This window comes from Anopheles coluzzii, chromosome 3 (assembly GCF_943734685.1).
Source record: "Anopheles coluzzii chromosome 3, AcolN3, whole genome shotgun sequence".
Lineage (NCBI taxonomy): Eukaryota > Metazoa > Arthropoda > Insecta > Diptera > Culicidae > Anopheles > Anopheles coluzzii.
In genome coordinates, this window is record NC_064671.1 from 5,870,390 (window position 1) to 5,892,152 (window position 21,763).

General features: G+C 44.9%; 2 protein-coding genes across 3 annotated transcripts; both read left to right on the plus strand.

Moving 5' to 3' along the window:
- The first annotated feature begins 10,719 nt into the window (after nucleotides 1-10,719).
- On the plus strand, nucleotides 10,720-18,566 carry LOC120958440 (uncharacterized). 2 transcript variants are annotated; one of them, XM_040381264.2, is made up of 5 exons: nucleotides 10,720-10,994; nucleotides 11,389-11,687; nucleotides 15,390-15,475; nucleotides 16,121-16,247; nucleotides 16,334-18,566. In XM_040381264.2, the coding sequence occupies exons 2-5, from the start codon at nucleotides 11,627-11,629 to the stop codon at nucleotides 16,576-16,578; spliced, it is 519 nt and encodes a 172-aa protein (XP_040237198.2). In that variant the 5' UTR covers nucleotides 10,720-10,994; nucleotides 11,389-11,626; the 3' UTR covers nucleotides 16,579-18,566. The 2 variants fall into 2 exon arrangements, with proteins under 2 accessions (XP_040237198.2, XP_040237199.2); XM_040381265.2 differs by having other exon boundaries at nucleotides 11,441-11,687.
- A 1,377-nt stretch (nucleotides 18,567-19,943) lies between these two features.
- Nucleotides 19,944-21,170, plus strand: LOC120958908 (uncharacterized). Its single transcript, XM_040381974.2, has 3 exons — nucleotides 19,944-20,222; nucleotides 20,328-20,645; nucleotides 20,725-21,170. The coding sequence occupies exons 1-3, from the start codon at nucleotides 20,165-20,167 to the stop codon at nucleotides 20,916-20,918; spliced, it is 570 nt and encodes a 189-aa protein (XP_040237908.2). The 5' UTR covers nucleotides 19,944-20,164; the 3' UTR covers nucleotides 20,919-21,170.
- Nucleotides 21,171-21,763: the final 593 nt, after the last annotated feature.

Consider the following 21,763-nt stretch of genomic DNA (forward strand, 5'->3'; position numbering starts at 1 on the left):
AAATATAGCAAATGCTCGTGTAACGTAGCATTTAATGAGAAGTTATAGTAACTAAATAAATTATTTGATTTGATGTTGAATAAAAGTCCGTGTATCTCGGGGACCAGTACTAATTATGATGAAAGTACTTCAAAGTTAAATAATTTGAAGTAAAACAGAATGACCTCTAATTCCAGCTTTAACTAATTAACACCCCCCCCCCCCTCCCCGCTGCAAACTAGAATAAAACGCTATACCACATTGAGATTAGGATTGGGATTCAAAGATTCGAATCCCATCCAGGATTGGGATTCGAAGATTCGAATCCCTTCTGAGATTCATTTTTCCCATCACTAATCGAAACACCCATTTGGTTGTGTTGCAATAAACGTTTGATACCGGGAAGACGGTCTCATGTTTCGGTCAGCTCTGTCCGCTAGCCCTAAAGAAGAACAACTGGTCAACAACCTCAGGAAAAAGTTTGCCTTTCCTTCCAACCGGATTTGCTTCAAAACTGCGGGTAAACCGCAAACAAACAAGTGCCCGACTTTCAACCCCTTTTCTGATTGCAGATGGAGGAAAAGATCGCCTTCGAAGCATAAAGATTCGCTTCCTTCCTGTCTTTTGTTGGGATGTGTTTTGGTGGTATCAACCAGTTGATTACCATACCGCTGGCAGATAGGGTTCGGTTCTTATATTGCGCGAGTTGGAATTCTCATCATTGGAACATTTCCCAAAGCCTAATAGTTGTTGCCGAATAATCGATATAATTCGAACGCTTTTGTTTCTCTCACTCAATGATGCCGGGGTGTTATCCGTGTTTCATTTATTGTAAGTACAATCGTTCAAAAGCATCCACCACTAAGCAGAGATTCATAGAAACAGTCAAGTAATGAGAATTTGCCCTTGAAACCAATCTCTTTTTCCCCTTCTTAAGCTTTACACAACACTCACACACACACACACACACACACACACACACACACACACACCGAAAAAAGTGTTCTTCTTGGGCCATTTTGTCCATTTTGTCTCGTCCCAAAATCGATTCGGCTGTATGTCTTTTGGATTACTGATCCTCTTTTTGCTTTCATTGCTCGTTCTTTCAGCGGCGAGTAACAAAAAAACTCCGCTCCCACTTGAAGCGAAAGGCCAACGCCGAAATGAAAAGCAGTGGTAAGTTTTAATTGGATTGAAAAGAAAGGGCGCCTGGTGGAGCTTTTCTTTATTTCATGGCGTGTCGGTGGAGCCTTTTCTTGTTGGGTTAGTAGTTTTAGTAGAAACATCAAGTAACGGGGGGAGGAAAAGTAAAAGATGCTTGGAAACAAATACAACCTCACGCCATGTCGGGGTCACCATTCCGATGGGGCCCCAGTCCAGTCCAGTCCAGTCTGAAGTCGTTCGATCGATTGTTTTATGCCAAATTGTTGGGATAAATAAAAGGTAGCAAATATATATACAGCACCAGTTACATGTTCGCGCCGTAGACCGGTAGAAAGCCAGTTCTGTGTTCAGCTGCAAATTGCAATTAAATCACTTGGCTCGGTGCCCTCGGTGTGACCGGTGAGTTGGGTTTTTTTCTAATTTCGCGTACACAAACGGTTCGTAAATTTGTGTCCAAAAGTCTAGCCCTCTAGTACGTGGCCACATGCAAGAAACTGCTTCGTTTCGGAGTAATTGGTTAAATAAATTCGTTTTGTTTGGTCGTGTGTGCAGTGTTTTGGGGGGGGGGGGAAAACAGAAAAGTAATTTCAGTGTAGTTTTGGTGCAAAATTTGAATACATTATGAACTTACTTTATTGCATGCAACCTTTGTTAGCCTGATTAGTAGCATTATAGTAATCAGTTGAGTAGATCAGGCGGCAGAGAACCTCCGATTGCAGATAAACGAGGCAAAGACCAAACTGATGGTGGCAACCAATAAATAATCAGAAGCTACGTAGGCGTGACGTGCAGATAGGTGAACGCACTTTTGAAGTCGTCCCACAATTCACCTATCTGGGGTCAAAGGTCAGCAACGACAACAGCATGGAAGCTGAGTTGCGCGCAAGGATGCTGGCTGCCAACCGGTCATTCTACAGCCTGAAAAAGCAGTTCACCTCAAAGAACCTGTCGCGACGGACGAAGCTGGGACTATATAGCAGCTATCTATATAGTACTGGGACTATATAGTACCTACCACTGTCGTACAGAGTATCAAGCTCGCCAGGCTCCGCGAACGGTTTCGGACACTCCTGAGACAGGCCAAGACCGCAAAGCGGTTGTAGCGCCGGATAAGTAAGTAAGTAAGTTGAGTAGGGTAAATGTACCAATAGTGGTGCAATTTGTAGTGGTACCGATGTGTTTTAATGGATTTAAAGTGTCAGGAAGCACAATTTCTGAATATTTTAAGACATATGTTTCGGAAAATGTTTTTTCTTCGCAATCACAACCATTTTTACCCTGAAATACATCAAATTTACTAAAAAATACATATTTTTGTGACTGCTTCGTTGTACCTATAATGGTGGTATGGTTCCTATAGTCGTCGTATTGTGTTCCTATAGTGGTGGTAAACAAAGATGCATCAAAAATGGTGTATAATATCAATGAAACTTAGTTTAGAAGCTGTTTTCGTATGAATAGCAAGGATTACTGCCATAATATAGGTTTCTTGCGTAATTTGATCGTAAAAAAATGTATAAATTTGATCAATGAAACTATTGACTAAAGTACTGCATCACACCTGTCATCAACCTACACCCGGAGGAGTGTGCTTGATTTGAAGTCAATTTTTCATTCTGCCAGATAACCGAATTTTGGCCTGTTTTTGGTAAATTACCTACATAAAACTCATTTCTGTTGCTTATTTTAGTGAAAACAGTACGACATGTCAAAAATTTCCTCGAAAAATTTAAAACGACCTGTTTTTATTGATTTTATAACTATAACCACTATAGGAACATGCCTGTTTTATGTACCTATAATGGCACTATGGTAAAAAACACTTAAAAATGCATAAATATGGTAAAAAGGCAAATAATTTTAGTAAAACAATTACATTTCATAACAGTTATGTTGAAAAACTAGTAATTGCGTGGTTATGTGGTCGTTTAGAACGTTAACAGAAAAATGAGTTTCGTTATGAAATCCTAAGGATTTTGGAGAAATGTTGACACATTTCACAAACTAATGGATTTTTCGGACACTAAGAAACGGAATGGCCCCATTTAACTTTTAAACCCTTTGTAAAAGGCTAAAGAACATTTCACACTAAAGTAAATAACTTAATTACTTTTAATTTGGCCTATAAACCGCATTTTAGAGCAATATCACCACTATTGGTACTACCACCACTATAGGTACATTTACCCTAGATCAAGTGTGAACTAATACCAGTTCAATTAAACTGATCTTGTTTTTCTGATACAGGGGTGAAAGAATTGCTATTGTAGGTTTAATTACAGTTAGCCTCTATAACAGTTGCTTTTCACTAGAGTTATCTTGCCTTTGGCTATGTTTTTTGATTGTTAAAGATACTAAAACTAGGCCAATGAACGTTGCCACTCAAATGGGGAATGTTTATTGCCCCGACCGTTTTATTGGTACTAAAGTTGCAGATTGACTAAACAGCGCTACAGAAGTATGAATAGATAGAAGCGTTAAAGAGACATCAAAAAGAGTACAGAGAAGAGGACAAAACGCATAATAATTTGGTATCCTTTTTCAAAACAAAAAACCTGGCACCTTTACAGAGACAAATAATGCCCTTCCATAAGTACAGACAGACGAAACAAACAAATGATGAATGACCCCCTCGTTCAAGAGCGATTTCAAAAACCGTATCCGCTGGTCCGTCCCAATCCCACCAACCTACCTTCGGCACAAACAAACCCATTTAACCACAAAACGCTTGATCCACCGAGCGATGTAATCATTCTTCTTCTTCGTCTCGTAGAAAGCTGCTGCAACGAAAACGCCCCAATGTCAGGATGCAATTTTTAGGATGGCTGGTCGTTTCATCTTCCCACTCCGTTTGGGGATTTTCAGTTTCTCGAGCCCGTACTAAGGCAATGCTGTTGTACCGTCGTAAAAATTACAGCCAACCACTTTGTCCCTTTGCCGTTAACAATTGGAATGGATGGAAGGGAAAAAGGAAAGGAAACTCCTAAAGGATCGAGAAACAGAAACGACACTGGAGTATAATTTGGCCGTTCGTCCTGCGTCGTTCGTCGTAGGGGGAGAAATTTGTTAACTTCGTTGGCTAGCTGCCAAAACGATGTAACGAACGTGTAAGCGACGTCGCTTTTTCCGTTCTTTTTTTCTCTGGCGTAGAGAGAAAGAGGGAAAATCCAAAAGCTGTCCCCTTTCAAAGCCCTTCTTTCGTGTGCATCGCTACGGTTCGGTTCGGATTTTCGGGTGGACAAGCGTACCTGCATCGAAAGCATATACGACAAAAGTGTTCCTCCCTCCCCTTCCATAAAGCCGGCGAAGCGATAAGGGAAAATATTTGTACCGATTTTCCATCATCCATTAGTGCTGGGAGGGAAAGGGGGGTATCGGAGGAAGGAGAACATTCACTTCCATCGCGGAAAAATCGCTAATGGGATGGATGTGCAGTGAGGCCGAATGTGCTCCTCCGTGTCGGGTTGGGTCGGTGGAATGCTGAGAAGATTGTGCAGCCATTTCCCCCAATTCCAATCCCATTGCGGATGAGATTTTTGGCTTTCTGAGGGACAACCGGTCCGCACACAGAGACACACACTCCTACACTCACACGACAAGGACAGGAAAACGGATTGATCTGCAAAAAGGGGGATATTTGTGAGACAGACTGGTACGACTTCGCTCACGACCAGCACGAAACAAATTCCACCATGCCTTGAGATTGTTTGCTGCCTGTGGTTACCCTCACACACACACACACACACAGACACATACAGAGAGACCGGGAATTGGAATTCCTCCGTGATGTTGCACCTTTACGGCACAGTCCTGCCTGCTCCACAGCGCCCGGGGGCAATTTGCATTCGCTGTGGGGAAAATTCAATTTTCGACTTTTCGGTTCGCTGCAGAAAAGGAAGCCGCAGTTTTTCTGTTTTTCTGTTGTGTTGTGCGGTGCTGTACGTTCTGTTTGCAAATTTTTTTTGTCCCCACAACTTGACGGGCTGCAACGTGTTCCTGTGCAAAGAACTCCACGATCCATTCTAGTGCATTCTAGTGCCGTAGTTCCTTCGGTAAAAGTGGTATGCACGATCAGAGGATTATTTTTTGTACGAGTTAAAACATTTATTTGAAGAGATATAACGATGATTGTATTTTTGGAAAGAATTAAATGTTAAATAACAAAATAGCGCCTAAAAGTATGCAAATACTTCTATACATTTGCTGTTAAAAATAAACAAACGCTCCATTTTGCATACCGTTAGGCGCTTAAAAAGAGAAGCAGTAGTAAGATATACATTTTCCCACACAAATCTATGCTTGTTACGGGAAAATCCCTTTCCGGTATGCCGCTTTTAGGTTTGATTTTCCCTTTGCACACATCCCCTATCGTATTCCCTTCCCCGTTCCCCATAGCCATCCCCCGCAAACGCAGCTTACAACAGTGATGCTAATGGTTAACAGCACCGGTTTCGCTGTGTCCGCTGGCTGCGAGCTGCGCTCGTTGGCAGATTCCTTTTTATATTTATCGCTTCCCTTCGCTCCCATCTCCCCCACTCCTTCTGCTCAAGGATATCAATTTTCACTCGGCTCGATATTTATGAGATCGGGGTTTTATTGTTGCTGCGCTCCACCCTTGTTTGCCCCACCATGGCCACGCAAAAGTGCGAAAAGAAAGCACCGAAATGCGAGGTTCGTTAGCGAGCGAGCTCGGTGCGAGATCGATTGCGTTTGATGTTGGCCGCCGTGGAGGACAAGCGGAGGTGATTATAATAAAGGAAATCGAACCCGAAAAGTGCACAACGAACTATATAGCGCACAGCACTGTGCTCGAGCCAGTTTTACGGCTCGTCGCAAGCGATCCATCCATCCAGCAAAATGGAAGAACAAGAGGAGATTTTGATTGGTGAATAAACTCCGCGTAATCTAATCAAATAAGGTGGCAGGGGGGTGGGTAGGGATACAGCCAGAAGTAAAACTAGTTAAAGCAAACCTTCCCGAAACCGAACAGAGACAGCACCGATTGCTAATTCTCATTCATGACGTTTCGCTGTAAATCATAACGTGCACACTACAACTACCCACTTCGCAATCTAACTTTCTGCGCTATTTTATTCATATTCATGAATACTTCATCTCTTCCACTGCCCTTCCCAAGCTTGCCAAAGGGGGAAAGTTCAGCCCACCCAGTGGAAGCGACAAATGAAGCACTGCACGAACTGCTCGAGCTCGAGCGCACAGGGCAGGGCATGCTAGCGCGTGTGATAGTGATTATTCAATTTAGGGAAGCGATCTCATCGTTAAGTCGCATAAATCACTTCATTCTAGCCGATGGAGTGCGGTTGCGATTGCTTCAAAAACGCTTCATTAACTCACCTCCCTCCCCCCCCCCCCCCTTGAAAGTAACCTCCAAAAATCCTTCCCAAGGGTGTAAAGGTTTTCCCTTCACCGAATTTCTTTGTGTGCTTAGTAAGGTCCCAAGGGATGCCCAATCATGAAATGGACTCTCGGCACAGAAACTGGGTCACAATTCACACCATTAACGTTTGTAGTGTGTGATAGTGTTGCTCATTTTTCCACCCATTCCCTCACACACACAGGACCAGTGGACATTACTTCATTCACTTGTCACATGTAATGCGGATCGTGAGACAGAAAGGGCGACAGAAATGGAACAGCCACTGAATTCCTAACCGGGAGTTCCCCTTTTCCGTATCGGCTGGTCTGTTGACCTCGCGGACCTTGTGCAGCAACAAACCAAAAGCTGGGCGGCAAATTCTTCCTGGTCACGCGAGCCCACGACCCAGAGCCAGCCAACCGCAAGGGGAATCGATTCTCGAGCCAAATCCAATCCGCCCGATACACGATACTCCTTCGCTTCGCCCGTGTTCTTCTCTCGTACGCCGATAGTAAAACCGCATGGAAATGTTAACGCGCGCGATACTAGCCAGTCCTTATAGATGTCAAGGGGAACGGTTCTATTTATAGGTGGGGGCTGCATACCTCTGTCCCTTCCCCTCTTTACTGTTTTATCGTACACGTGAGGGTTTCTGAGGCCCAACAGAAAACTTACCCGTACACAGTTGCTGGACGAGCTTTAAGAAGTGTTTCAGCACGGGTTCACAAATCAATCTAGCCCGCTGGCCTACGCCAGAGGGCAGCCCGGCTAAGAAGCGCGAAGGTTTTTAGCAAAGTTTCGACCTTTCCCCGTCCCGAGCCGCAACGTCCGGCGTTGTGGACTGTTAAATTGCGAAAATTCCTGTTGCGAAAGGTCGATGACGGTGGATGATTAGCAAACGGATACAAGTAAGGGTACGTGGGACTTACGCAATCTATTTTTTTTTCTTGGGTAAAGTGCTGGGAGGTGGCAAAGATACCATGGTGGAATTCGCTTACAAGCACTGATGACGGGACGGAATCGATCAATGTTGTCTGCCAAAAAAGGTGGGAAGTTAGTTCAAGTGTAATTCCCCTTACAGGGGTTTTCAAGGGTTCTCATACTTGTGAGATACTTTCATGACTCTTGCTTACACGAAGTGAACTCTATGTGAAAGGAATTGGACTCTATAGCACCCTTTTTGGACAAATCTAATAGGAATTTTTAACGGGTCTGTCTAAAAAGGGTGCCAGAGAGTCCAATTCTCATCATATGAGAAAGTAAGAAAGTATCCCACAGCTAAGAGAACCCTTGAAAAACCCTGTATACATTGTCTTCGATTAGTCAGAGCCTAAAGTGTGCGTAAAGTATGATTAATTTTTGCTTTTCCCAGTAACAGAGCTTAAGTCACCAACAAAGCACCGAATTTCTGTACATATCCACATGAACACGGAATAAAACACTCAAACGACATGCCCCCAAGACACGAAAAACGGCAACAAAAAAGGATTAATGATAGTTTTCCTCTCCCTAATCGTAACAATTTATAGCTATAATTTAATACGCTCCATTCCATTCAATTTACCAAGCGCACCAGCAAACTCGGATCGGGGCTTGTTTGTGTAAATGGAACCCGAGCAACCTTAACCTTCCCAATCCTCCCAAATTTCCAACACCATTCCTCGCTCGATACGACGCGCTCGTACGCGCAATCAGGTGATTAAAATCATAAATCTAGCACCGAGTCAACCCCATTGACTTTGATTGAGCGCGGTGGCACACTGCTACACATGGTCATTTTCGAACCACCGGGGCAGTAGGGTGCGGAAGGGAGAATTGAATTGAAATTGTCACGGCTTAACGCTTGTCCACCGCTCTCCGCCAGCTGGTGTTTGATTCCGGTGGTGGTGGCGATATTATTTCCGATTATGCCGTGCCATGTGGCGCTTCCTATCTGAGCAAAGCGTGTTTCACCCACTGGCCCTTTCCTGGCCATACCCGCCCCACTTTGCACATCCATCCTACACCCTAGCTGAGGTGGAAATGGGTGTGTCAAAGCCATTCCGACACCAATGGAGCAGCGCACGAGCCAACAGTGGGACAGCAACGACAGTTGTGGGATTTTCAGCGGTGGTCTTTTTGCTTCCTTTTTCTGCAATCAAGCATCAATCAGGTGTGGAAAATAGGGGGGTAAACAGTCTTTTGTTGTTGCTTATCGTACGCTAGGATGGAGGGGTTGCCAGTGGGCAGACGTTGGTTATGTGTGGGCTACCCGTGAAAGGTTGTGATTGTTGATGGTTGGTTAGTTAAATTGGTATTTTGTATGGTTTGAATGAGGAAATTGATAATGGACAGGCTTATTCTAAAAGCTGATTCAGAAGATTAGTGTCATAGAACCGTAATATCGAGAGAAAAAAAATCACTTCAGATTGATAATCCAAAAGCGCCTAGATGTATGCAACCGTTTCAACGAAACTTGCTTCATAAGCATTGTTAAACAACTTTTGGAATTTTCTTCAATCTAAAATCCATTATAAATACCAATAGTGAGGCGAACTGACACAAGCAGGTGTTACATTAAACTTTTTCTCGAGAAAAAACACATGGGACCATCAATGGAAATCATATAAACCAAAGTAGTTAAAAAGACATAATCGGTCTACGTATTCTCGCTGTCCACTAACAGCTCTCAGGAGATAAGAATGTTCAAAAGCGATGTCTACACACGTCACACAACCACACAAATGCACTTCAACCACTACAGTTCCACCTGCTTAAGCTGTTGATTGTCTGTTGAGCGCAAAAGAGGCCACTTTACCACACATCGCGCTAGCAACAAACCGGGGGGCCCCCTTTGATAAACATCGCACACGAGCGAACAAATGTGCCCCCGGAAAACGACTCCGACCAAGCACGGGAAGCATCGGAGAAGCAAGCCCTCCATTGCCACCATCACCACCACTACAGGGCCTCGTAAATCAGTCCCATCGTCCCCGTCGGCGTCGTCAGCGTCATCAACGCTTGGGTACCCGGGTACCGGATTTCAGCGCAGGGCAGGGCTGAGAATTTTCCAAAAACTAAAAACTTTCGGCACCCTCTGCCCAGCACCCTCCTCTTCCACCGGTGCACGGTGCAGAACATGCTGTTTTCGCGAGTAATGCCGCCACGCTAACGATACACACATTACGTAACCCGGAAGGAGCCAAACAATCCGGAGTCCGCTCGCTCCAAGGAGGCGATGGTCTTGTAGCTTGGGATTAACTTCGGCCCAAGCTGGAGCGCTTCCAGCATAGCTCCTTCTCGCATGGTTTCAAATTAAAAAGCAATCCATTTGCTATAAATTTTGCACACAAACGACAGCAGCAACAAGGCCCCCTCCCCCCAGGAGAAACCGAGACATGCTCCGTTGGAAAATGGATGGGAAAAATGGGAAAATAGAGCCAAGAGCGATCGGTCGTGTTTACAAGTGGATTGCTTGGTTTATGCGGCACACGATACCAAGGGAAGGGAGTGGTGATTCTAACGGGAAAATGCAACCACACAAAAGGCTGGAATGCTCCCCTCATAGGGGGGGAGGGGGGAAAACTATTTATTTATCCGCTTCCTTTTATCTTCCCCATTACTGTCAAAACGTTCGAAAAGAGATCGTTTGCTTTCGATGCAATCGGATTATGAGACAATTTCGCCACAAAGACGATGCGATACGGGATTATTGAAATGGGAAAAATACTGCCCTGCTGGTAGCTACGAATATATGTCATATTTTCGATGTGATAAAAACAATGCTTTAGGTTAAATTTTTACTTTCATTTTAAGGTCCTGTTTGAACGTCATGATCCTTCAATCTTCGGAACAAACGAATTCCCGACAAATATTACAAATAACTCTCAATTATTAAAAGAAATATGTCAACAAAAATACAGTTTATATAACTTAACTATCAGTCGATCAGAAACATCGTAACTTAACACAGATCGTCTTGACAAACTGTCTTGACAACAAAACAAGACAGTGTGCATAAAAGGTTCGGTTTCTCCACAGTGAGAGGCAGAGAACACGACAACAACCTTCGTGGTAATTCTCACAAACACCGGGGCGCCCGTACCGTTCTTCGGCCACTTTCGGACACGATCTCAACGTTCGGGCGCCGTGGTCGTGGAAATTCCACTTCGTTTTTCGTGATTTTAGGATGCTTTCCCGCTGCTGCTGTGAGGACTGGCATTGGACTGGCTTTCCAGTCTGTAACGGTCAGTCGGTAGTGTCGGATCAGTGGAACGGAAAACACACACACGCGCGCGGGACGGGATTAGTGGAGTTCTCTTCTTCTCTTCTCCTCTCTTCACCATTCTACAAACAGCCAAACCCTCTACAGCTGTCTGTGTTCTAGTGTTTTACTGTGGTCTGAAAACAGCTAACGGACGTCTTTTGTGTGTGGTTTCGGAAAGAGAGGTTTAAACTGATTCTTATCTTTTCTATCCACGAACTAAGGCCAAAGGTAAATGGAAGAACACGATCGTATCGGAAGAATCGTTCCGGTTGGTGTTTAGTGTGTTAAATGTGGAAAGCAATTGCACGGTGTAACTGTTTGTTGTGTGGAAATGGATAGGTTTGATTGATTGATTTCTTGACAGTTTGGAAACGGTTTATATAAAACTACAAACAATAGTGAAATTAAAACGGAGTTTAGTGCAAAACCCAATGGACTTTACGCAACAAAAAAAAAAAAAAAAAACAAAATAAATGTGATACACTAATGAAACTGTGAAATTCAAATTTACCCAATTTCCTTGTTTCCAGCAAAGTGCTTCCCATTTCTAATTATTATTTGTTTCAATCATTTTGCCTTTTCTTCTTCCTTCTCTGGTGTATTCTGGTGTGTGGTGCTCAAGTGAACCTAAATACGAAACAAATCACGGATTACAATACCATCCTCTACCAAAGATCTTCATACATTGAAGGAGTTTCATCGATATAAGCAAAACTTCTGGCAGCAAAACAACGAACTACAATTGAACAACGACGCCGACGCCAGCGTGTCTCCCAGCGGGTCAACGTGAGCCGGAAATAACCGGTGCCGACGATATTTGCAGCACAATCTAAAACAACCAACACAAGGGCCGCGACAAAATGAGCAAATTCTATTCGATTTTTATGCAAATGTGTGTGATCGCCGCATCGATGCAGACTGGTAAGTGGAAACTCGGATGTGAGTGAACGACGTTTGCTGAGAAGAATAGAGGATGTCTGACTGTAGAACGTTTCCATTGTCGAGAACAAGGCATATTGGTGGACAGTTTTCCAAACTAATATCTTTATTATACTGGAATGGCTACTATCCAAAACACATTAAGCGCATCTCCCCATAATGTCTCGCCCGCGTACGAGTGGGCCGGCCACAGGACACAGTCCGCACAGTCCGCTCAGACATTGAAAAGGTGCATTGCATTCCCCACAAATTGTGTCGCGCTGCTGGCACAAATGAGTCATGCCCGTTTTTCTAAATTAGCTGCAACCTGTGTGACACAGTGCCCCTCCTCCTTACCTCAGAGCGCAGACGGCGTCCATCACGCCAGACTATTAGCGCAAGGCAAAGAGGTTAAGATATTTTTGGCCCAAAGGAGCTCCTACACACCAAGAGGCATAGTTTTCTCCTTTCTTTCTTCTTACCAACAACAACAAACAACAGCTTGTTTGGTCGACAGCGATGCGATCTGGAAATGGGCCCATCCCCTCCTCAGTGACGTTGATCGTTCCCGCTGAGTGTCAGACTGTGTGTGTGTGTGTGAGCTTACTTTCATAAACTAAGAAAGATCGAGTGACACCTGTCGCAATTCATCTGTGAGTTACAGGTCCTCCTTTCGTTATTGTATATTTTACCCCACCTGTCACCTGTCTGCACATTGCCTGTCGTCTGTCCCATAATTTTGAAACGCATCGCAACAATAATGGAATGAAAAATGAGCTACAGTGACTCACTTTTCATCGCATAGGCGTGCAATAGACCCAATCCTCGGGGCAGGGCCCGTTCCGTTAATGCTAAATAATGGTTGCATAAAGCCACCGAAGAGTCAGAGATAGCGTAAGATTGCCGGGATTCCGCTGTTGCCGTTTGGAACGCTGAAAAATGGGATGAAAAATGACCTTCGGCTCGGTTCGGTTGGTGGGTTTTGCGGTTTGGCGGAGTCGTCGTCTCAGCTTGCTCAGGTTCACGCACGGATTATTCGATGGGAAAGCGTGTTGTGCAATCGTTCGTTGTGTGCCGCCGTTTTTTGCATCGTGCGTGGGCTTAATGCGGCCCCTTTGATGTGGTCACGTACGATGGCGATGGAACGTAGTGGATGGTACGCGTAACCGAGGTTGAGTGGTTTTGGTTGGTTTTGAGCAATTACCCGAACTTCATTACAGCACTAGCGATGGTTTGGGAATAGAGAGTATGTGTTATGGTTTGTTGAGGAAAGATTTTTGTGGTTTTAAGTTGATATACGTCACTTTCTTCTATGCTCTAGAGTGCTTGAAACCCATAACATGTTTGGCTATTCAATGACATTATTATGCTTTAAAGTACGATCTGCAAACGCCCGCAATATTAATTATATCATCTTTATTTTAGCTGCAGTGAAAAGTAAGCATTTAATGGTAATTCATTTCGAATTCCAATTTTTAACATTTATTTTTAATTCAAATGCATTCTTCGTAGTGTAAATTTTCTACAAAAAAAAATCTTAAAAGGATAATTTAAAAACCATCCCAACTCAAATTAATTATCAACATCTGCACTTCATTTGCGTATGATGATTACACTCGACGCAAACATCATTCCATCAACAGAAGCCCGTTCTACCGTAAATTGCATTTTCCCCATTTTCTACCGCTGTAAATTGCAATCATTCCACGAATGCATCAAACAACCTCCCAGGGCACATTCACACACACACACACACACCCATCCCAATGCAATCTCATCTCACGTTGCGAATGTTTGAAGTTTTGCTCCACACATACTCACACACATCGAGCATCCATAAGGAATTCCGTGCTCTTGCCTTTGAAAATGCCAACCAACCGTAATACGGGGCTGCCGTCCATTCTTCTTGCGCGAGTTTTTGTGCAGCCCCAAGTCTTATCCGGTCTTCACGTCTATACTACGGACATCTCCGAGTGTACGTGCCTTCGTTTGATTGGGTTGGATTAGGTTAAGTGCGACGATGAGGTGCGAGTGCAAATGTTGCATTTGCAGGGTGGCAGCAGATAGAGCTACCGTGGGAAGACCAAAGCGGCTTCAACAAAAGGAGATGAAGATAACGAAAAACCAATTCCCACCGCAAACACACCAACCTGTCGTCTTACTGCGATCTAACAGGCCCAAAGGACTAGGAACAAGAAGGAAAAAAAGGAAGGAATTTGAGCCGAGTCCTTTCATCACCAAACAGAGCGAAACCTAATGAACCGCTCAAAATGAACGATTAGGTAATCTTCCGATCGGTACTGCCTTGCCCTGCCCAAAAGCAAACCGACGGCACAGTGGACGGTGCGGCACGATCTCAAGATCCTGCCTGGGCAAAGTAACACGTGCCGAAACTCCTTCTGAACGTGTGTGCGTGTTTGCTCTTGGAGCCGAATTCGAAGTAAGAAACTTTCACACGGTCCCATTTTCTTCCCAACACACGGTTTGTTGTCTGCGGTACACTGTGTTTTATGTGCTTTGCACTGTGCTTAAACGGTTGTGCTATCGTGTTCCGCCCGTTGAAGGTATGCCGCTGCACCTGCACCCATCGGACGCCGTGGTCGTTGTCTTAGCCGGGGGGAAGGGGGCAGTCTTTGGGTGAATGGTGGTGCCGGACAAAGGGAAAAACTAATTTGTATTTATGTGCCCATCCAACCCGTGGCATGGGAAAATTGTGTTACGCTCTTTGCTCAAACACACACACGACTACGACGCCGTCCGACATGCAGTACCGGAACCATGCGTCTCCATCGACTCGGCGTCGTCGTCGTTCCGTTGCATTACATGCCACGGTAGCGTACGGTTAATGTAATGTGTGCGTGTTTTTTTCCTCGTTTTTTTTAACTGCCACACACTCTGGGGATGGTGTGTGTGTTGGTTTCTTTTACGACATTGCGCTTTAAATGCTACGCTTAAATATGCTACATGCACTTCATAGTGGGAACTATTACTCCATTACTGTGTTTGTTGCAAAACTGGCACGCTTCGCTGCGGCGTGATCGCTAATGGAACATAATTTTAGTCCCTCCCTATCCAGCCCCAGGGTTCTTTTGTATGAAAAGGACAACTTAATGGGCCTGCCTGGGTGTGTTTAGTGTTGCAACTTAATAGTAAAGTGCTTTGTGCTGGCTGCTTGCTTTCCCAGGGCGACACTCCCTTTTCTTCTGCTTCATAAAACCAACCTAAAAGCAGACTGCCCTACTGTTCCGGTGATGTCCTGTCGTGGATGAATGTATCTTTAAAAAAGGACAATTTTCCAATGATGTTTGTATAAGGGACTGTCAACCTTTTTGCACACAAAATAGCAAAAATGACATAAATTTGTGTGTCATTCTTGGGCTGCTATCCTCCAGAACTTCAGCATGCCATGATCATCATGACGAGTTAAATACAACCAACACGCCCATCGTATCCTTCTCTTCCACATACCTTTCTATTCGATTTGTTTGAACTTATATTTAAATTACATCTCAAAATGATGATTCCAACGTGATTGATTGAAAACACATTTTAATCTTGCACATTAAATGGCAGTAAGGGCAACTCCAGCATAGCCTTACCCGAAACACATTAAACCATTCTTGCAAAATGCCGGTGCTAACGAAATCGACTCCCTTGCTCTCGTTACATGCTTCCCGCTACCGACACGATGATGGACGACGACAGGCCTTTGCATCAAATGCTACAACTGTGACTCCACCAGCAACGAAGAGTGTATGGATTTGAAGCGCAACTCTGCCATCGTCGCCGAGGTAAGACATTTGCACGTCCTGGGGGGGAGGGTCGTGGGGATTAAGGGGTTCAAGCGTGCTCCAATATTCATCAGCAATTAAGCCGTCGCCGGTGTACGGGAAGGGGATGGTACTCTCAACTGTGGATGGAACTCTGTGCGGCTAAGAAACCGACAAACGCAAGGCAATGGTAGTTACCCTGTCCATCTGCAAGACTGACGTACGATTGCCACTCGGTGGCGGTCCAGTTATTTGTTATCCTACTGGAGTTGGATTGATAGATTTGTAGCTTTGCTTTGGAGTTCGCAGACCGTATTCTTTAATAACACAACAGAAAGTTAAATATGGACTGTCCTTGAAAGCGGAATTGAACGATTGAATGTTGAACGTCACGCACCTGAGCGAGTGTGTTGGGGCGGCTCAATGCTGCCGTTAGTTCACTTGAAAACACCTTCAATATGGATTTTAGTTTACTTTAGGGGAAATATTTGCAATGCATTAACCATTGAGTGTCACTTAACTGAACCGACGGAGCCGAAAATGTTGGAAAGAGTCAAGCAAAATGATCCATGGCTACTAGATGACTTTTGTGCACAAACTTGACAGTTCTGGAATAGCATTAATCGTACCTTTTGTTTACCACCTTTGCCATTCTCCACTGCACAGACGTGCACGCCGAGCAAGATGGCCGCCACCACCGGTAACTGGCTGGCCGATCTGACGCGCATCGAGTACTTTGGCGGTACGGAAATTACTGTCCCGATGGTGTGCCAGAAAATTGTCGCCTCCAACGGTAAGTTCCAATCAGGGACAGTAATGTCCTCCAACTTCAATTGCTAACCTAACTTTTCCCCCTTTTTTACCTAATACCATGGACAGAAAATGGCGATACGATGACGTACCGGGGCTGCCAGCTGGACGGTGGCAAAACCGACCCATGCCAGATTGCGTACGGCAAGGCGAAGCTGCAGCGGGGCGTCAAGATTGAATCCTGCTCGATCTGCAAGGACGACGCGTGCAACGGTGCAACCCGGCTGGTGATGGGTCCCACGGTTTGGCTGCTCATCGGGGGCAGCAGCCTACTCGCGCTGATTGGATTCACCTCCCGCCGGCAGTTCCTGTAAAACCTGCTCATCCTCACCATCTCTTGGAGTGTGTTCTCCTTCCATCGTTTACCGCTCTGGCCCTGCTGGAGCTGGAGTGCACCCAACCCACACTACACCAACCTGTACATATATGGTATCGATTTACTTCGGATCGAACTCAAACTGGCATTAATGCACGCGTGGAATCTGCATGGAACTTTTGAATGCACTAAATCGCCCCTGCGCCATATTATGACGCTATTTGTAAGGCAAAAAATCACAACCACCACCACCATGATAAGAGTAAAGGAGAAAAATGTTGCAAAACCACAATCTGTCACCCTAAAAATAGGCTCTCCACCCTTTCCCCGCTCGCTTAATCGGCTCTAAATTAACAACAGTTATCATCCATGCCTTAGCCGATGCCAGTGAGTCACACACCAACTTGAACGGTTGCGCGGGCAAGTGGTCGGGCGTAATCGCTTATTATGATAAAAAAAATGAGTCACAACAGTGCAGAGTTAGGTGCACGATGTAGTATGATCGATTTTTTTTTTTTTGCTCTTTTTTGGGAGACACGCTAGTGATTGAGTAGATAAAGTTATGAACAGCATAACTCTGGCTACTGCCCGTACAGCAAACTATATGGCAGCCTGCTGATAAACCTGATGCGAATAGATAACGAAGGTGTGTGAGTGCCGGGGACACTCGGCAAGGGAAGCAAAAGGTTTGCTGTGCGCTGATAAGGGTGGTCTAAGTTTAAGATCTTTAAATTGCGATAAACGGAAATAGAGAAATAGAATTCACACATTATTGATAATTAGATGGGCAAGAAGAAAAGGGGAGATAAACTAAAATAAAGAACAACGTAGTAAACTATTGGAATAGAGCCCCCATAAGGTGAAATTCACGCATATGCCTTCATTCGATCAACCTAACACAAAAACAACCAAAACGAACAACAGCACAACTTGTTGGGAAGCATAAGTTAAGATTGTCACACATTTTCGAGTATAAGCTAAACAACACAGACACATTTGAGACCGTCGCTAGAGACCATATGCTAGCAACTACTCTTTGGCAAATGCTTTAAAAAAAATGTTGCTTTCAGCACAAACAAACAAACAATGTCATGTTATTAGAAATTCTTAAAATACTAAACACACATACTATCACCGTAATAGTAAGAGGTAAAGTTCGTGAATGCGCGAACGAGACAAAAACTAAAACGATTGCAGAACAATTTGCGCTGCATTTTTTCCGTTTGTTGTTTGGCACAATAAATATTAGACGTAAAATTCTAGCAAGAACCGACCGCGAAGCTAGAACTAGGTTCTATGAGTAATAACGTACCCAAAACACGAAAGCACAAAGCATTTAGCGCGGACCCGTGTGTTGTGTAGGTGTTTACTACTCCCCAAACGTTAGGCACCCGTAGGCACGATCATGATCATGGTAGTGTAGTAGATGGTGGTAGTTGTCGTAAATGGCGCCAAGGCGCTTCAACACCAGCCAAGAAGGCACACCAATGAGTCTCAGTCTCAAGCAGCAGCATGTAGCATCACCAGAATGATAAGAAGTGGAGTTTGTGATTTATGTTTTAAATAATAAAATAAATGGTTAGTAAAATGTTATGTTTCAAAATTTAACTATAATGAGGTTTTGTTTGCTCTACGTTTATAAAATTGTTCACAGAAAAGCAATAAAACGCATCTGTAATGACGGGTCAGTGTTTTTGGAAGGAAATAAATGTTTTGTTTTTTTGTTTTACCCCCAATATTAACACTAATTAACGTACTAATATGCGTACAGAAACATTTCACGCATCTGACCCACGATCCCGTTCGTTACTGTGTACATAAACTTGTTTTTTAATCATCTTTCCGTTCAAAAGCCAGATGAAACGATTTGCTTCGAAATTAGTTTCGGCTTGTTTAAAATTGAATATGAAACACACAAACAAACGACATAATAACGAGTAAATGTAATCGAATTGGTAGATTTTTTTAATAACAACTCAAACATACTAGCAGCAACCAACATGGATGAATATGCAAATTTAGAAGAAACATAAAAACAAAACATTCAAATAGAGTAGAGAATCAAACAAACTTCAAAAACACACGAACATCACAAGACAAGAAAATGCACTGAAGATATGAAAAAAAATGTAAGGAAATTTCAATAAACACACCGAATACCATAAGATTGAAGAAGAAAATAAATGATCCTACCAACAACAAAAAAACCCATTCTTTGTGTTTTGTTTCCCTTTTCGATACATTTTCCCACTCAAGGTTACTCTACACGCATTGACGCATTAAATAACTGGGAGCCTGCCCGTTCAACCTTGTCACATAAATGCTTAATAAAAGCTTGTGCCGTTGTCTCGATTTGGAACAAAATACCCCGCTGCTGTTGTTGATCTTCCTCATTAACTGGTTAGAACTTTCTCCAATGTGTGTTCCCAGTCTTCGACGCACTGAACACCACCACAAAACCCAACGCCTACTATATGGTGTGTTGTGCCAGCGATGCGTTGACATTTGCGTGGGCTATAATCGGCAACACGAAGCAACAACGACAACAACAGCAACAATGGGCCTCCGCAGTTCGAAAACTAATTGAGTGCTAGTTATCACACCGTACACTGTAGTGGCGGGAATAGTTGATACCAATGGGGGTAAAAGCGGACCTTCAACCTTGGGCTCGTTGTTTTCCATTAATGTGCGTGTTGATTAGACGACGTCATGTTTGATGCATGCGACACCGTTATTGGCGACACCGACTACCAGCCTGGTGTCATTTTTTAAGGTACGCAGCAGTAGGCTGTTGTGAAGGTGAAGTTAATAAGCAAAGTTTCGATTGGAATTGAACAAAAACAAGAAACTATTGGACAGTCATTATTCCCGTTTTTTTGTAGTTAAAAATAAACCATCTTCACCGTGCGTCAGCACCGTTTGTTTGCGGCTAATGTTGGCAGGAAGATGACACACCATGCTAAACATTTCCCGCATTGCTTAACTGGCCCACCCAATGCAGCCGAAAGGAACCGAATTAAACTTCCATCCCGCTTATCGAACGATCATCAATCGATATGACGTTAAAGCGAATGAAGATTGCACACATCTGTCATCGTGCGTTGGTCCCCAAAATGGTCCCCCGCTCCCGTTCTCTGCAATGCATACCCAAACCCCGATAATTGAGCACCACAACCTCCAGCCACCGTGCCTCACACCCGGTTTGGAGAGTTTTGGATACCTTTCACCCACTTCAACCGATAAGTGGCCGATAAGAAAACCGAAACGTTCTACCTCCTCAACACCACGATACGCGGAGGGCTGCGGCGCAGGAATGGGCAAGGGACTGCTGATTGCCCACCGGTTCTCGTATAAAAACGCAACCGCGGGCAGGTGCACGGGTTCAGTTGTCTGCTGGAATTCTTGCGCGCTTGATCGAACATAGTGTGCGGGTGGAACTATTATCGCGCTGTGACCTGCTGTGCTCTGTGTGCCGCGTGTGTGATTTGGTGCGTATTTTGGGTTGCTGTGGCCATTCCACGTGTCATTACGCAGCTGTGATAGAGTGTGCAACCACAGGGTGGAACGTAAATAGCCGCTTCAATATGAAACTAAACCTGGCAACGACGTGGCTGCTGCTGGTGGCGTTCACAGTGAATGAAGGTATGCACCACAGGAGGACGATGCAGTGACCTTATGTGAACGTACGTGTCGCTTTTGGGCAGTATGATTAATACACCGTGTGCGTGTGCTTTCTTCCATCCCCAGTGCGAGGGCAGCTGCGGTGCTACGTGTGTGAAAACTGTCCCGACCCGTTCGAGGGCACCTCGGCCCAGCTTCAGGCCTGTCCGGCGTCAGAATCGACGACCACCACACAGATGCCCCCGGGGGGTGATACAACGATCCTTACGCCACCGCCCCTTCCGACAGGCGATGGTAGCGGACAGCAGACGACGACGACGCTAGCAACGACCACGGAAGCGCCACCGACACCGAGCACGCCGGTGATCACGCCACCGCCAGTGGTCGGTCGCCGAAAGCGTCAGACAGCAGCGACCGGATACCGTTGCTTCCGGATTGAGCACTGTGAGTGTGACTTGCTCGCAGAGTGCAGCAGATTGAGAGTAAACGCCTTCTTTTCTCCATCTCTTTCTCTTCCAACCAGCCAACACCGTCCGCCGGGGATGCGCCGCCTACCTGGGCAACCAGGCCGACACCTGCCTGTCCGTGAACGGTGGCACCAATCCTACCGGCTGTACGCTCTGCGACTGGGAAGGATGTAACAGTGCGACCGGGCTGCGTGTATCGCTGTTCGCGCTTCTGCTCGCTGTGCTGCTGTCGGTCGTGCTGAAGCAGTAACGCCCCACAGAAGTAGCAGCCTTCGGCTCCCAACTCCCACCGCAAACCCCTCAGCAAAAGCTGCTCGACAGACAGCAACTACTCGGGGGTTTACTACTCACGGATGGATGGAGTCAGCTGATCTTGAGGCACAAATGGCAACCGTACCGTACAGAAGGATGGTACATCGCTGGGCATTAGGTTATGTGACTAGGTTAAATACAAAGGGCAGTCAGACGGTGAAATAAACAGACAGTTTAATCATAACGACGAGCATCAGCAGTGTGCATTAATGTACGTGTCGTCCCCCAAGCCCCCTACCTAAAGACTCATTGTAATAAGCCTAAAGATTTACGTTTATCAAAAAACCAATCATACGAAAAGGTGGATAAAAACCACCCCTTTGCAGCTAATCTGGCCCTGATAAGATATCCATCCGCTTTATAAGCTACCCGTGTGAGAAAACAACCGAGCTTGGTTGCGATAATTTTCCACCCAAACACAAATGGAAGTGCGAAGTGCGCACATTAGGCGCCCTAAGCCCTTCTATCCGCCACTCTTGCTCATCCAGCGATGCTCCAATCAGGGTATAGCTCTGCTCCCTGCTGGGTGTGTTTGCTCCTGTCCGCAACGCACTCATGTCCCGCACACGTGTACGTGACACATCCGCAGCGCGTTCCCTAAAGTGCTAGTAATTATGTTGTGCGCAATTTGGAGCTACCTCTTGCCGGGAGCGGTTTACGCGGTTCACAGCTGTCAACGCGCCTCGGGGGGTGGTGATGATAGATGGAAGAATCGTGATATGCGCATTACGAGGAGGATGGGGTGTGCACGGGACCCGATTTTGAGCACCGATTTGATTAATC

Bases quoted from the DNA above. Each gene is read 5' to 3' on its own strand.
- LOC120958908 (XM_040381974.2), top strand. From the start codon at position 20,165: ATGAAACTAAACCTGGCAACGACGTGGCTGCTGCTGGTGGCGTTCACA. The intron at 20,223-20,327 runs GTATGCACCACA...TTCCATCCCCAG, and splicing joins GGCGTTCACAGTGAATGAAG to TGCGAGGGCAGCTGCGGTGC. The intron at 20,646-20,724 runs GTGAGTGTGACT...TCTTCCAACCAG, and splicing joins TTGCTTCCGGATTGAGCACT to CCAACACCGTCCGCCGGGGA.
- LOC120958440 (XM_040381264.2), top strand. From the start codon at position 11,627: ATGAGCAAATTCTATTCGATTTTTATGCAAATGTGTGTGATCGCCGCA. The intron at 15,476-16,120 runs GTAAGACATTTG...TCCACTGCACAG, and splicing joins ACTCTGCCATCGTCGCCGAG to ACGTGCACGCCGAGCAAGAT. The intron at 16,248-16,333 runs GTAAGTTCCAAT...TACCATGGACAG, and splicing joins GAAAATTGTCGCCTCCAACG to AAAATGGCGATACGATGACG.